This window comes from Egretta garzetta, unplaced genomic scaffold (genome assembly GCF_000687185.1).
Source record: "Egretta garzetta isolate BGI_Z169 unplaced genomic scaffold, ASM68718v1 scaffold314, whole genome shotgun sequence".
Lineage (NCBI taxonomy): Eukaryota > Metazoa > Chordata > Aves > Pelecaniformes > Ardeidae > Egretta > Egretta garzetta.
In genome coordinates, this window is record NW_009259531.1 from 3,884,918 (window position 1) to 3,901,479 (window position 16,562).

Genomic DNA, 16,562 nt, shown 5'->3' on the forward strand with positions numbered 1-16,562 from the left:
TTTGTCAGCCTCATTTGCCTCAGCATCTGAGATCTCTGCTCCATCATAAGAGTTCTCTCGTAAGTATATGCTGAGATATCACTATTGTGCTGCAGAAGTAAGAAAAAAATGGTGTGCTTGTAACCAGGTTATAACCAAATACCACCATTTGCATCATAAAGTGACAAATCAAATCCCCTACCATTTCTACCACTTCCACCTCTGCCTCTATTCGGAGTTGATAGAGGAAAGTAGCCAAGTCCTTCTTCATTTGGATGCTGTTATCATCCATCTGAGCTACAGTAAAAATTCGCATCTTGCATTTTCTCCAGACCTGGTGAGGGAACACAAACTCTCAGCATTCAAATCAATAATATTTTGCTCTACAAAACAGAAACTTATCAATATATCCACGCTTGTTTATCAATACAGGCTCCACTACTGGACCTTGTTTCTTTAAACTAATGCACACAGAAGTAGCTGGGTGACAAACACTCTGGCTGGCTCCTTACTTTGTGCTGTTTGAGAAGAAAAGGAAGCAACATCAACATGCCTCCATCATGCACAATCCACCACACATCAATGTTGCCTTCATTGTAACGCTCATGGTTGCTGGGGTAGAAAGACACATTTTTGGGAACCAGCAGTGCCAGATGGGCTGCAGTTGTGCAGCGAACAGTACCTGCCCAACAGGGGAAGAACAGATCGTTACTCCAAATGCTGCTACAGAGATCTACGGTTTTAAAAAAAAAAAAAAAAAAGTTACTCACCGAGCAAATGTCAGCAAACGATAAAAGTAATCTCTTACATAAAGAAAAGTATGTACAGCAAGGCTTGTATAGACAGGTTGGACTAAATGACAAAGGTAAGATAAAGCAGACTTACAGGAACACAAGCCCTATTTCATATCAGAAATAAAAGCAGCAATTTTCAAAGCTAAGTAAGGGGACAAAGCATCTGCTCGGTTCTAATTTGACTGCATTTAACTGGACTGTAGGGGAAGGAGAGGGATGTAGGCAAGGAGAGCGTTAGCTCCATAGTGAAGAGACATGGATAGGTTAGGACAGTGAAAAGGCAGAGACTTATCTAGGAAACAAATCATAGTTTGCCATACAAACACCATCTCTCAAGTCCATAATTTTTTAAGCATTCATTAGACAGATGAATTTAGCTGCTAGATTAATCTTTGAAGATCCTTCATAGGTCTTTTACCTACAAGAAGTGGTATTTCAAACATAGAGGAGTTTTGTGAGGAGTTATCTACATCACAATCAATACTAGAAAAAACAGACTAAAACCCAAAACTGATTTCACAAGGATTCTGTTAACATCCCCTGTGTGTACCATATGTGTAATAAACATCTCTGCTCACAACGGTTGATCACACAGAACCTTTAAAACTCACCTATAAATGTCTTCCATGACCTTGGATCTTCACTTTGCCTCCAGCCATATGGCCATCCCAAAACCACAGTGTTATGTTTCATGCCACCTAGTCCACAGGACTGGATCAAGTGGGCAATTCCTTCTCGAACTTTATTGGCTACAACTACTTGACAAAATCCTTTCACCTTCTCAATGTCCATCATATTTTTAATAGTCTGGAAGACAGACAAGGAAAAACCTCACAACCAAAAGGAACTTTTAAGTATTTCTCTATCACATGATTGTGATGTAAATTCCTGGTTCACATGCCCACAGGTAAAACACATTTCAAAGCAGAGTTCTGCTCATCCACTTCCCTTAATAAAACAGAAGAGAAATACCCACTAATTGTGAACAATACTTGTTTAAAACATACCTAGTTCCCTTCCAAACATAACTATGTCTAACAGATTAAGATGAGTGTGTTTTGGTTTGTGCTATAATCTCTTATTCATAGTAGTAGTTAGTGATACCTGTGTTACTATCTCACTTTCCATTTTCTAATCCTAAAACATTCACCTTTTTAAACCCAAGGTTAACTAACTTCACGTGGATTTCCAGTTTCAGATTTCTATGTTGTGTTATTACATTCAATTTACAAATATAAACACTAACCACCACCACCACCCACCTATCAAGAATACCATAGCTGTTGTTTGTTTAAAAACTAAACAAACTATGTCAACGTATAGGCCTATGAATTAGTTTTCCCTTTGTAACACTTTTCCTGTATGAAAAGCCTCTGGGGAAGAAAACAGCAATGTTCTGATACTACACAGATGTAAACAGGGCTACGATGTCATGTTTACATAGTGAGGAAGATAAAATGATTTATTAATGAATTTTCAGGACCATCCTTCAATGCTTTTTGTAATAGATCACCACACTGAAAGAGGCAGAGCACATTTGCTAAGTTTGTAATAATTGACGGTTACCAAAATGTTTCTTGGTATGTTCAAAAAACTCAGTAGTCCTCTTCCCTTCATTAATCATCATACAAAAACTTCCACAGTAATTCTTTCTTACAAACGAAGACAGTTTTATGCACCAAGGTTGTTTACACAAGGTGCAAGCATTGGCCTCGTGATGCTCCCAAAGCCACCACTGGCAGCCAGAAGGTGTTTGCAAGCCCTTTACTGAACAGCTGCAGCACTGCTCAACTAGTCTTGTATTTCACGGAGGCCTTACCGATAATGCTTTTTTCCATCTATGGTCACAAGACTTTTAAGCTATCTGCCCACCCACCCCCTTTTTACTTTAGGAAGCTGTTTAAGACACTGACCTGTTCAGCAGCCTGGGCTTCTCCGTAAGTCTCCAAGAAATTCCCTTGGATCACCGATCCTATGATAGTCAAACCTTTGCCAGCTTTCAGCTGAGATGCAAAAGTCAACAATCTAGGGTATTTTACATGCAAATCTTCATCAAGTTTCAGAAGCACCAGCAACTGAGGCCTGGAGAAAATAAAAAGGGGAACGTATTTTTTACTAGGGTTTTAACAAAAACAATTCCAAAAAACTGCCCCTCTCATAATTTTAATTGAGCTTGAATATTAACTCTGAAACGGTACATTCTTTCTGCATCTCACACGTTAGAGGGGTTTTAATTAATATTTTATTTCCCTTGATTCAAAGCAGATTTAAAGGATTGAGTGGATTCTGCTGCTGCATTGTTTTGACAGCCACGTACTTAGCTTAAGAGGCTTGCATTAGTATTTTATTTACGTGGTTGGTTTTCAAGGCTCTTGTAAGTACTATTACAGCACACGGTGTGTTCATACTGCAAGGCTGTCCTTCCAGATCGATCTGGATGCTTGTGCCAAGCAGTTGGGAAACATGAATATTTTCATCTAAACACAGATGCCACCTACTTTCTGTCCCTTATGGTATCACTATGCATCAATTCAGTTATTTTCTCTCTTAAGCTGTGGTTGAGCAAGTGTAAAATTCTCAAGAATTCTTTAGTAGATTCCTAGTCCTTTTGTTCAGAGCCTAAGAGTTGTGCAATGCATAACTGAGAGAAGGGTTCTTGCCCACTTAATCTGTCTTCAACACGCAAAGCCAGAGGAAAAAACGTTGGCCACTGTTACAGTTTTTAATGCTAGAATGACAGCAGTGTCTTCTTTGTGTCCCCAGCACAAATTACAGCGGGCCTCTGGCTGGACCTCTGTACTCTGAGATCTCCACAGTTTCCCCCAGTTCCACTTCTGAATTCACCAAGTCAGAGGTCAATTAAAGATCCAGAGGACGCAAAAGTTCTGCCCACACAGGAGGGCTTGGGCAGTGACAGGGCAGCTTACCTCAGACACACTACTTGATTATTTTTTTTCTTTAATATCCTGGGCATTAAATTAATTCACAAATGAGGCATCTTGTCTGCAGTCCAGTTTAATTCCTTAAGTGATAGTCATGACAGTGCATTTTATTAGTCTAAAATGAGTACCTCCAGTTCTTTGTGTGTGGAGGGCCCTCCTCCAGTCTGAGTAAGGCGTATCTTGCGGCGCTGAGTGACAGACCCCGGATACCATCACCCCATTCCTTCTCTGCACTGTGAAGAACACACAATTTAGCCAACATATGGTTTCATGAGTGCATAATTGCACACTTACAGTCATGCTACAGAGACCTCATTATTAAACTCATCATAAGGTAATGTGATACGTAGCATACATCACATGCACATTTATCATTTGTACATGCACATTTGTGATACTTACCACATATCAGAAATGCAAATGTTTCAGTCAAATGTATACCACAACACATTCTGCATTTCATTTGTAAACAACACACCACTACAGAGAATGCTTCCCAAGCATAAACAGGCATTTCAACACCTGATTTGTTAAAATTAAGCTATACAGCCATACTACAGCCTGACTCCATCAGATAGTAGCAGTCTCAGGCAACCTAACCTGCAGATTCAGCTTTTCAAGGACTGTTCCAGACAGACCTTTGCAACAGATAAAGTGGAATAAGGTGGCTGCCTTCAGGCCCTGAGCACCTGAAGTAATTACGTGTGCCAGAGAGTAGAAGGGTAGATCCCAACCCAGGTCTCTGCTTCCTGTGACTCTCAGGTTTCACCAAACACCTTTAGAGGCTTAACCACAAAGCACTTCAAGGGCTTCTGTTTAACTCTGACACAGTAAAACATAAAAACTGAACTAATAAGGGAAGTCCTCTATGTCATATCTCTGGAGAGTTCCTTCACCAAATGTGAAGGCCAGAGATAATTCATAAAAAATAGACCCAATCTCTTTCCTGCTCTTTTCAATCCAGTTAATACTTACCCTTGGTATTCGATGTACTTGTAAATCATGCCTGCAATAAGCATAGCTACCAAAGCATAATACCAAGAGGAAATGAACATCAGTGCCAGGCAAATACTCATGCCTAGAAATGAGAGGGCCCTGAAACAAAAAGCAAAGATAGCAGTGAGTAATAGGTTGAAAAGATTAAAAACAAGTCAACTGTTCTCTTGCTCTTTTTTTTCTTTAAATTATCTGTTCTGAACTGGCAGTGAAAGTAAAGCTTGCAAGGAATCTCCCCAGTCCCCAACAGTTTTAGTATCCTGTTGTTGGAGTGACGCTCTCATGCCATTGAATTCCTGGGTCTGCCCACTATGAATATTACATTGATGTACTCTTGTCTGGAGCTGATACCCAGAAAAATAAAAGATGCCCAGAACCCTCGTGGATAGAGTTCTTCTAAAACCCATGCTGTAGTTTATGGAGCAGGCGTTGAACGTGCTGGCCTTTTGCTTACCAGTGATAGTATTTAAATCTGGGCCGCCAGTTTGGAGTTCTAAGAAGCGTTTGTACCGCACATGCTAGATTAACAAAGAGGTAACACATCAAGAAAAACCTGCAGAAGCAAGAAGAAAAAGGTGCAAAACCTTTTAGCACAGGCATTTATAGATTCTGGCACATATTATAATCACATGAATGATTTAGTCAAAAGACGGCTACCCTGTCACATGTGACTATCCCTCTGATTTTTATTAGCCTGAACTATCAGTATAAAGTAGTTACAGCAGTTTTTTAATTGTTTCAAGTTATGTCTATCCATGACATCAATGCTATCTTTGTTCTTGATAAAAATAACATTGCCCCAAAAAAATAACAGTCCAGCTATACTAAAAACTTGTGTATTCACAGAATACTACAGAGCAGATTTACATGTAGGGCCTGAAGTCAGAGAATTCATAGAAACAATACAAGTGGAACCCAAGCTCCAGTAATTTCTTTTACTGGTTTAATGTATGATTCTGAAAGACAATCAAATTGGCAAAACTAAAAAGAGAGAATTGGGGCCACCATGTCAAGCGAAGCAATAAGGATCCCTAGCTCAGCAATTAATGCTGTTAGCAGAAGAGCCCATGTCGGTTCACCATTCGCTTTTCCATGACCAAAAATCTGAAGAAACAGAAACATTAAGCATGTCTTCCAAGGATTTATAAGGTTACAATGAAAAAAAAAAATTACATTTTAAAAAGCAATAGTAATTTTCCCACATACTTCTTTCTCTAGAGCAAGGAGTCAAATTATTCTAATGACTTTCTGTGCTTCACTGAATTAGATGTTAGACTTCTCATAAAGTTACCATATATTCAAACTCCTTTCAAATTATTCCTAGTTTTTAAATAAAAAAACCCCAAAGCATTAAAATAAAAAGTATTGACGTTCACTTCAATGCTGAGCAAACTAGGGAAAATAAATCTGATGTCCAAGAGCCCAAAGTCAAATAGCTGGCTAGTTACTACGTACAGAATGCTTTTTCTTTTTTTCTTCCCACCCCTCCCCTTCCCCCCCACCTTTTTTCTTTAAGATGTACGAACCCAGAGGAAAGGAATGATGTTGTCCTTTGCTATCGCCTGCAACAGCCGGGGGGCTCCAGTAAGGCTCTGCAAACCCGCTCCACAGGTAGAGAAGAAGGATCCTATCACAATGACCCATGGCGAGGGCCACGAAAGGGTGCCCACCACTAAGTTCTTGTTCACTGCATCGCCGTACCTGCAGGGAGGAACGGTGAGATGTTTGTATTCAAAGGAGTATTTTGACACTCACATTTGGTTTTTTGGGTCAGTTTTAAGATGTCATTTATATATTATTAAATATTACATATTTTCTTGACTAGAAAATATAGAAATATAGTAAACAATCTGAGTTACTTCTGAACACAGGTAGGATGAATCTGCAGCCCGATTTCAACATTTCAACAGTTCAAACACTTCCTTTTGATTTTGTATCATAAAACTCTTACATTATTATCACAACATCATTTTCCACTTTCACCTAGAAAGATGCAATTCTTAACAAAATAGTAAGTTTAAAGTTTAAAACACCCAACAAAGTCCAGTATCATACATCCCCTACAGAAGACTTTGGGGTTTTTTTGTTTGTGGGTTTTTTTCTGAATTATATTCATAAGCACTTCATTGCTTGTCCATCAACATGAGGGAAGCTATCAGAAAAAGCAATTGTAGACTCTCGTACTGGGAACACTGTTACTGGGTTTACAGACAGAAATGTTTGACAGCTAACAATCCCAGGGCAGAGATAACCAAATACCAAACTTTGTCCAGTTGCGGATGTCTGGTTGCATTTCTTAAGTTGGTTTCTACGCAAGAAAATCATCACAAATGCTATGAAGAAATACTTCTTCCTATGAATACCACTATGAGCAATACAACATATACAGATACAGAAGTGTGCTATCTGCCTGTCCTTTAAGGTTTTTCTTTGGCATAGGTTAGGGAATTATACTGGGTTCTTGACTTCGGGGAGTAAGCACAAGAAACATTAGAGCAACTTTATAAGCTACTTTCTAATATACTGTAGGCTGAAATCACTTCAGCTATTTGGCATACACCGTTGACATCACCAGTGCTTTTACAAAAATCAGTATAGTACCTCAGATGGCAGTGAAGCCAAAAAACAGTTTGCAAAGAGTAATTTTGCCAAACTCAGCAATTAACAAAAAGAGGACAACAAACAAGGCAAAAAAATTAAGGTTCATCTGGAGAAGGAAAAAAGGAAGGGGGGGAATAGAATTTTTGTTGTTTCGTATCTTGCTTCCCTAGGAAAGAGAAAGAAAAAATGGAAATTTATAGTTTACTGTTAGGATCAGATCTCTGAAGGAGTACCCCAACTCAAGACAAAATAGGTTTGGGGCAGGGGAGGAATTAAGACATAGGATGGGAAATCAGTATCAAATCAGCTACAAGAAGACTCCTAAAATGTTGTTTACAATTGACATACAAACATGGTTTAAAAGGCACCCAGAAGGAAAAGCCAAAAAAAGGGGGGGGAGGGAAGGAGGGGAGGAGAGAAGATGGGAAAGAACACCCATCCCTGCAAAAAAGAAAAAGGGGAGCATTAAAGCAGTAAAACTTACTTATCTCTCAGGACTACACCTTCGATGCAGGCTCCAAATAACAATACACAACTGAAGTCTTGAGTACAGAGTATGCTAAGGAAGCAGGACTTAGTTAGACATGGCAGATGAAAACAACCATAGAAACTACTGTGGAAAGTTCAACATGTGCCTCTGTCTCACAGCATTTGCACTGCAGCAGCTCCATAAGCACACGGTAAAGCTGGTGAGTAAATTAATGTCTCGCTGCTCATACGTACCTTCTAATATTAAAGTGACAAAGTTACTATTTTAAGTCTCAATTTTTTAAAAAGATAGTTTTAAATGTTATGATAAAGGAGGTATGTTCAGACAAAGAATGAGAAAAGAAAGATATTTTAATATCAGTTTCTGTTCTACACTAGCAGATTAAATTGATGTTTACTTATAATTTCTTCTGAAGTTATTTATTTTGAACATACAGCAAATCATTACCTTGCACTTTCTCATTTTGTGGTCTCTGATGGCATTCACATCACCAGTAAGTCTTGGAATATTGGGGGTTTTATTAAACTGTACTACTACTGCATGCGGGAGTACAAATACCTTGGGTTTTTTGGATCTGGCATTCCAGTGAACTTTTTGATCTTGTGATTTAAAGTGTACAGGAATGGTTAAATCCTAAACTCTACCCTCTACCTCTGAAATGCAATTGTGAAATACAAAGAGTAATAAAAGGGGAAACATTGATCACTCCTAAAAATTATGATGTAAACTTTCCACTGGGTGGCGTATTAACATCTAGGTATAAAGTTACCCACCACAAAGTAAGTTTTGAACTGCAAAGATTTTAACATTAGAGCTGGGGGTTACGTCTGCGACCTGCTTTGATATTTCGTATGTTCATAGGAAATGCAGACTTCTTGGTACAGGGTCAGTTCCCAAAGTAACATTGGAAGAGGCTGCACTCCTAAGAAGCTGAGACAAGCAAGCTGGGATCCTGATTTACAGCTTGGCAGGTTCAAAACAGCAGAATTTCCAGGAGAGACACCATCTCCACTAGCTGCCCTTTGGGTAGGATTTATACAGAAAGCTCTTACAAAGAATTTTTGGAAGTCCTTGCTCGTATTAATTGCCTTTCCTTTTTTTTTTTTTTTAATCTCCTATGTTGATAAACTGTAGTTTAGGTGAGCAACAGGTAGCTGAAGCTGAAAGACCTTGGCTTCATTTCTTCTCTAGCAGGAGAGAAGAGATTAAGACAGTCAAGCAGAGCTCCTGCAGGCATAAGCCCTGAAGAGTTTAACCACATACAAAACCCAGCAACTTCAACTGGGACAAAGGCTGTTCCTCGGAACACACACTCAGCACCTAGAAATCTGGTATGAGGAACATCCTCATACTCTGCAAATTAAGTACTCCAGCCTCAGTGGAAACAGGCAGGAGATGACAAGTCACTCACAGCTATGTGGAGCTCACTACCGAGCCCAGTGTTTGTAACACTTCCATGCATGCCAGCTGGGGATCTGTCTAAGAATCACGGAATAGCATTAAACCAAATGACTGTGTTAAAAATCAAAGGGCAAAAAGAAAAAAATACAGCCCTCTATGCTGATGTAATCTGGTATTGTTTCACTGGCTTCAAAACAAATACATAAATTCATTGGTACTACTTGGCGGCTGACTCTACACGTGAACCTTTCCCCACCACTACCAAAAAACCCACTTGGGAAACATCCAGTCTAATTCCTAACTCTAGTTTATCTTGCCCTAAGATGTTCAAGAAAGCATATACTCCTTAATGTCACTCAAACTAAAAGCTGCCTTCTTCCTTTCCCTCCCCCTCCCCCCCCCCTTCTCCACTTAATGGTCCACTGCATCCTAAAAAAATATATACCTGTATTCCACCAGTCTGAAAAGCTATAGACCACTACATAGCAAAGAAAAGCAACAGAAATGCAAAGGAATGAAACAAAAAACCCAACACAAAAAGGGGGCCAGGAAACAACAGGATAATAATTCTGATGCTTTCAGCTCGAGGACTGTTGGGGTTTTTCGTCCACTGACCAATCATACTCACAATGATAATGTAGTCACCTGAAAGCAGTTCCACAAATCAGATACACAGTCATTCATCCCAGTCACTTACAACGTGCCAGGACTAATTTTAAAAGGATACAGACTAGCGATGTGGTGACAATAGCAAGAATTGTTCCAACAGGAATGGATTTCTGCGCATCTTTGAGGTCCCCTGATCTGTTTGAACCAGCCATGATACCTGAAAATATATTTTGGATGTAAGATCAAGGGAGAAAAGAAAGCTCAGAGACCCAAGATGCCCTCTTGTCCCAGTATTCTCACCAGTCACTGAAGGGAAGAAGATGCCAACCAGCACCATGAATGAAGTAGCTATATCTGAAAGCACATACAGATGAAGGTTGCTCTTCTGGCCTGCTACATCAACAGACGGGTGATGCGCTTTCTCCAGTATCTCTCCTTTCTCCAAATAGTTGCTCCATAAGTTGTCTTCAGTGTTATCACACCACAGAAAAGAAAAGCACATCTCAGTTCAAACCTGTTCTCATTATAATGGGTCTACAACTGAAGATTACAAATGCAATTCATGCACATCAGTGATCAACACAAATTAAGGCATATACAAGTTACATGAAAGAAAATTTACATTGCAGGCTTTCAAGGGAATCTGTAACAAACACAATAAATATGTATGAATAGCCTATAGAAGTCTAAGTACTTTTTATCCTTTAGTAATACTAAATGTAACATTCTTTTAACTTCACACCTATTTTAACCCCAATAAATACAGAGTATTGTTAATAAACCACCATACCCACACAAAGGATCTCAAAAGAATCCAAAGCAGCAATATTGACCAGCTTTCTAGATGTATTTGTTCTTTAGACACTGGAAGAATTACAGAATTATATGGTTGGTAGTTGAAATTTCACTAATAAATGCTGAGTCCATTTCAGAAACTAGACTACTGCTTTCTGTGAAACAGGAACCTTCAGCACTCAGTACCTGCACAAAGCAACTGTTCTCTGGAGTTCACTTCAATAATGAATGCTTTTCAACGATATTACATTCAGGAGTGGTCAAAGAAGGAGATAACACTTATTTTTACACACGTACTCTTATCTTTCAGGACATAATCTTAACCCATCTAAAATGGAGAGTCATAGCTACACAGAGTTCTGAACAATTTCAACAACTTACTCATGTTAGCATAGCTCATCATTATAGCTGACTTTCTGCTGAAATTATGAGATGTACAAGGCAAATTTAATCAATTTTACAGCAGACAAGTACTGTATCAGGACAAAAGTGCCATCTACTCTTTTTAAAGATTGTAAGACTTGGTTTTCTTAATTGAAGATAATTTTCTTCATTGTAATTACATTTCTTCAGTCCCTCTTTCTTAACCAGCAGGGAACAGTTCAACGCATTTCAACTGCTCAGCATGCCTCCTCTTTAAGGGGAAAAAAAAATATTCTATCATACCTTTTAAAATGCCACTAGCAGCTCCTGGAATTCCTGCTATCTCAGAGACATTGTTCATTAGGAAATACTCATCACAGTTCTCGGTGGTTAAGTTTGTACTGTGGCAGAAGAGCTCCCAAAGCTTAGAGGCCACAGTAATGTTATCCTTAACTATGGTTTTGGCACAAACATCAAACTGATCTCTTGACAAAGTCCTGTTGCCTAACATGCAAATCCTGGAAGGGAAACATGAAAAACAGTGTTATTGTATGGTACCGGGAAAATGAAATCCGCCCTTCCCCATAATTCTTCTTTCATATCATGGAAACTTCAAGTGGCTCTAGTCTGCTGCATCATTTATCAGCTTCAAAAAGATGGCAGTAGCAGGACAATGACTGCGTATCTGTTTCCTTTAAGGGTCAGAAGTATAAAGCTACTTTTTCAACAACTTTGGGAGAGGTATAAAAAGCTACATCAGTGTAATTTATTGAATTTGGTAAATTTACCTTAAACAGTGAAAGCAAAAGATTAGGACACTCCCTGCCCCCCTCCCCCCCCAAGTTAAACAGAACTACTGGAGTGGAAGAGATCTGAAGAACACCAGCATTCAAATTACTAGATATTGAGAATAGCTGAAGATCTTTGGAATCACATTATCCCAGTTTCAGTACAGTAGCACTCAAATGACCCTGATGTTTTAGCTTCAGAATTAGGAACATACATTTCAATCACAATAAGCAAAGGTTCTTCCTGTCAGAAGCAACTATGCATAATTGCTAAAATCCTGTAGTGCCTGTTGTGTTTCACGTAACCACGCATACAGTTTATTCCAGCACTGAAAATTTTTAATCCACTTCTCCAAAGATGGTTCCACAAGACGTGATGATAGAACGTAACAGCTTGCTGCCACTGAAATCTCATTCAGCTTCTCTTCCTGGTGCCAGAAGACACCCACAGGAAAAAAAAAAAAAAAAGTTTCTTCCATTTTAGTAAGTTTCATTGTTTCACAGGTCTTATAAATCACTAAAGCCAGGAAAATGGAAGAGACAAGGCCATTTTTGTAGGGTTTTCAGGCTTGTGTAACTTCAGAGAAGCCTTCCCTTCCAGAATTAAAAATCAATACAATACCCAGTTACTTCAGCAAAAGAAAAAGGAATGCAGCCCAAGGAAGAAAGATAGGAAGAACATTCAAGAACAATCCAGGAGATAATGAGGGGGAGACAGAGACGTTGTTTTATTTTTACTGCTGTAAAACATTATAATCATTGGGCACTACATATTTAAAGGGAGCCCTTGAGGGTTGCGAGTTCTTAGTTATGGTCACGACATTTTAAGATGTGAATAATTATGCAGACTCCACTCCACTATTTCCATTCCATTCATCCCTTGTCAGCAGTATCGGGAACTACTGTTTGCCTTTCTGGTAAAACACATGCACCCATGTTATTGCTGCTCCAGCTCTGAGTTTAAGAAACCATTACACGTTTAACTGCCCATATGCCAAGGAGCGCGCGCGCTGTGTTCAGAGCAGGGCTACTCCCATGGCAGACTAAGCTGCTTTCAGACCAAGGGAAAGTTTCGCTGGAGCCCCAGCATGGCCCCACCATCACACCTCCCACGTTCCTAAGAGATGCCCTATTTCTCAGCAAGCAGCTGCATCACACCACCACAGTTTCCAACCACGAAGACAGCACATCATGTCTAACTGGCCTGAGGAAAATGGACCTGCCAAACTGCTTCCTACTGACTACCATAAATAACCCAGCAAAAGTCTTGCTAAAATTTAACTCAACAGCTGTAGACTAAGATACTGGATTGTCTGGAAGCAGAGAAATGTCAGCCTCCATCAATCCGTATACTCACCACGAGACTTCATTCTACTGAACACAGTTGAAGAATGTAATAATAAATTCATTTTAGCCTAAGAAGCTTCTATTCCATGAGCTCTGCACGTAGAAGAACTATGGCTGTCATTATATACAGGTAAAAAAATCTGAAGTAATTCACAAAAAAAGATAGCTTTGACAATGTATTAAGCACAAGTTTTAAGTAACTTCCATTGAACCCCATCTTCTAGACGTGTAGGCAAAGCTATATCCCCACCCAGAAATATTACTTACGGAAATTCAGGTGGATCAAAGATGGACTTGATAGCTCCAGCATAAATGGAGAGTATGGATATTACTACACAGGCCAAGAAGAGGGAAGCAAATTTGTTAACATATTTCACGCCTACAAAGACCACCACTGCCATCAGGATGAGGAATACAGTTCCATATACCCTCATGTTGTTTAGCATAGCACTGGATGCATCATGGGCACCGGATGGATGAAAGATTGCTGCTTGTGGCACAATATATGTCTGAAACAAGAAGAAAGCAAGCTGAAGGAACACAGGAGCAGAACCCTGTATTACTGCAGTGATCTTGTACCTATGCTAGAAATGTAAATAATTTTCCAATCTGCAACATGCTCTTCACCAGAAATCTTCAGTTTATAGAAAACGTCAAGGGATATTTCAGTAGTACAACTGAGCCAACTTTATCAATGATGAGCATGTGCCTTTGATTAAGTCATACCACCACCTATGTTTTCAGGAGAGCCTCCATTCTGGATGGCCACACAGTATGTCACTTCCAAAGGGAAACACTAAGTGGTACAGAATTGGACACCAAGAAACTGGAGTCCTTCTGGTCTCTACCTGTAAATGTGTATACAAATACGGGGCAAGAATACTGTGGTATCTTCTATATGCTATTTGTCTTAAAAGCAGGACTGCTCTGGTACTACTCACCAATAAAATCTCAATGGCACCAAGGATATACATTGCTCCTGCAAATGTTGTTCCCAAATAAAAGCACAGTCCTACAGCTCCACCAAACTCTGGGCCTAATGACCTAGATATCATGAAATAGGAGCCACCAGCTATGAAACAAGAAAACGAGAGTAATATTGTCATTTATTTATTGTTATAAATTGTAAAATATTCACAAGAATACAACAGAATCATACACTGTATCTGCTTTTTTTTTGGGGGGGGGGGGGCTGTCAATTGAAGTATCTCTTTGTTGCCACAGGGGTAACTAAAAACCAAATAAATTCATCTTTAGCGTAACGGATACCAAGAAGAAATACTAGATATGAATTCAGGCTTTGTATCCTGGCTTAAGCAAATTTCTCTAGACTCAAACCATGTTAACAGCTTATAGCAACTTTTAAAAAAAAAAAAAAAAAAAAAAAAATAAAACCATGTTAACAGCTTATAGCAACTTTTTAAAAAAAACAAACAAACAAACAAAAAAAACCAACCACAAACTAGAAGTTTGCTAACTACACTTACCTGGAACAACACCATTTGTGGCAATAGCACTCATTGATATGGTTGTCAGCATAGTCTGGGGAAAACAAGGAAAAGAAAGCAATTGAGTCAACAACATTTTTTAAAACATAACTTATTTCTTGATAGCGCAAAGCTGCTGCTGCATATAGGATACAGTATTTCTATTTATTCTGCCTTGATGGGCCGTTATCTGAAAGAAAACAAGGGTAGCAGGAATTTAATCATCAAGCTGTTGAGACTTTTGCTGGAGAGATGACCACTGCTTTATCAGGTCAAATAATGGGTGTCTGCAGATAAAGCAAGACAAAAGAATGCAGGTGTCCCTCCATCTGCAGAGCTGGAATTCCAGCAAAGGCTAGTCCAGCAAAGCCAGCAGCCACGGTCTGGGACAGGCACACAAAACAGCTGCTTGCCGAACAAATAGATACAGTTTGCCAGTTTAGAAATACTAGCAAAAAAATTTTAAAAAAAGAAAAAGTCACATGGATACAAACACAGCAGAAGTGTCTAGCATAAATCTGGCTTTTCTTTACACATGCATCTACAATGCAGTCTCTCAAGTTTCTCAGTAGTTTCACAGAGGTTGCATCACATGCATTACATTACCTATATACTTACACAACAGCAGCAAAGTAATACGATCAGGAAGGACTGAAGAACTCCAGCCATTCCTACCATCCAAGTCAGCCGAAGGAAGAGAATAACCCCGAAGATATTCTGCATGCATGGTAAATACACCCCCATCAGGGTGCCCATGCTGGGTGACTGAAAAAAAGTTCATTGACATTCATTAACTTGAATTATTCAAAGCATAGATAAGCAAAAAACTCTACAACTTCAGTTTTTCAAATGGTAGAAATCTGGAAAATATAAGGTAGACACACACAAATACTGTTGTGCTGGACTTTCACAAAACATGAAGCAAAATCCTAACACCAAACCCACGAATTTCTCAAAAAACGCTGACCCTATCACATCTTCATATTTGAAGTAAGTACACACAGCATTTAATACCAATTACTAACAACAGAACGTACGTGTATTTGTTTTATTGTAGAACCACAGTTTCTACGATCAACCTGCTGAGTGCTGCAGACCCCGAGTAAGATAGATCCCATCCTACCCCCCAAATTAGTTCCATGAAAAACATGCTTTTGTGATGTTACAACTAGGAGAGACTTGGAAGCAATCTGGAGACATGCATAATGTATTTTCTTCCATTTTATATATTCCATGTAAAACTAATGATCCTACCTTTCTTATGTTTAATGTTAGCATCAGATTCTGAATTACTTCTGACAGTGACTGAGAAAATACAAGTTAGTTACGTGACTTCACAGGAACTGCACACGACTGGCATTCAACATATTATCTTGTAGAGTTCTCCTTTGCCCACATAGTTATTGTCAGAGGACAGTCAGATCCAAAACAATGGTATCAAAATGCCACTGATAAGGGTTTTATTTCAAGGAATACGGAAGTGTTCCCTGCATTGGCACACCTGGGACTAGCAGCAATTCTAGAGAGTCCCAAATCTCTGTGGTTTCCTGCCAAGACATGTCATTGCTTCTGCTTTCTGAGGTTTTCTTTTGCATTTAAAGTTATACAGAATCCTCAAAGACAGGGGGAATAGACAGTGTAACTTCTCAAAGGCTCATCCCTTTTATAATTCTTTCTATAAATAAACCTGAATTCCACAACATATTACAGAGAGACAGCATTTAAATAAACCCATGAACAATCATCTAAATAAGAAGGATATTAAAGGGAGGTGACACCACTTGTCCAATTTGACTCCACATAGCATTAACTAAATGCAAATATAAATAGGTAACATGCACCCTTATAGACAAATTAGTCATGAATCAAAAGCAACGGTACTTAAGACAAGCACGTTACTCTTAAAGCAATAAAATGGCTGTCAAAAACTTTGTTACTGCCTTGTCTTCATTATGGAAAAATTTAGTTAC

The 16,562-nt window shown here is 39.0% G+C and overlaps 1 protein-coding gene across 1 annotated transcript in view; it reads right to left on the reverse strand.

Annotated features, from left to right (window-relative positions):
- The window catches only part of SLC12A4 (solute carrier family 12 member 4), a 43,379-nt gene that overhangs the window by 6,450 nt on the left and 20,367 nt on the right, over positions 1–16,562 (reverse strand). The window contains exons 4-21 of the mRNA XM_035893164.1: positions 15,211–15,357; positions 14,593–14,647; positions 14,047–14,177; positions 13,373–13,614; positions 11,274–11,488; positions 10,113–10,277; positions 9,931–10,029; positions 7,797–7,854; positions 6,238–6,412; positions 5,700–5,815; positions 5,166–5,267; positions 4,691–4,810; positions 3,844–3,948; positions 2,687–2,855; positions 1,385–1,580; positions 492–661; positions 182–313; positions 2–89 (exon numbers count right to left, since the gene is read on the reverse strand). Coding sequence (XP_035749057.1) covers positions 2–89; positions 182–313; positions 492–661; positions 1,385–1,580; positions 2,687–2,855; positions 3,844–3,948; positions 4,691–4,810; positions 5,166–5,267; positions 5,700–5,815; positions 6,238–6,412; positions 7,797–7,854; positions 9,931–10,029; positions 10,113–10,277; positions 11,274–11,488; positions 13,373–13,614; positions 14,047–14,177; positions 14,593–14,647; positions 15,211–15,357 — 2,485 coding nt within the window. The remainder of the gene's footprint in view (position 1; positions 90–181; positions 314–491; positions 662–1,384; positions 1,581–2,686; positions 2,856–3,843; positions 3,949–4,690; positions 4,811–5,165; positions 5,268–5,699; positions 5,816–6,237; positions 6,413–7,796; positions 7,855–9,930; positions 10,030–10,112; positions 10,278–11,273; positions 11,489–13,372; positions 13,615–14,046; positions 14,178–14,592; positions 14,648–15,210; positions 15,358–16,562) is intronic.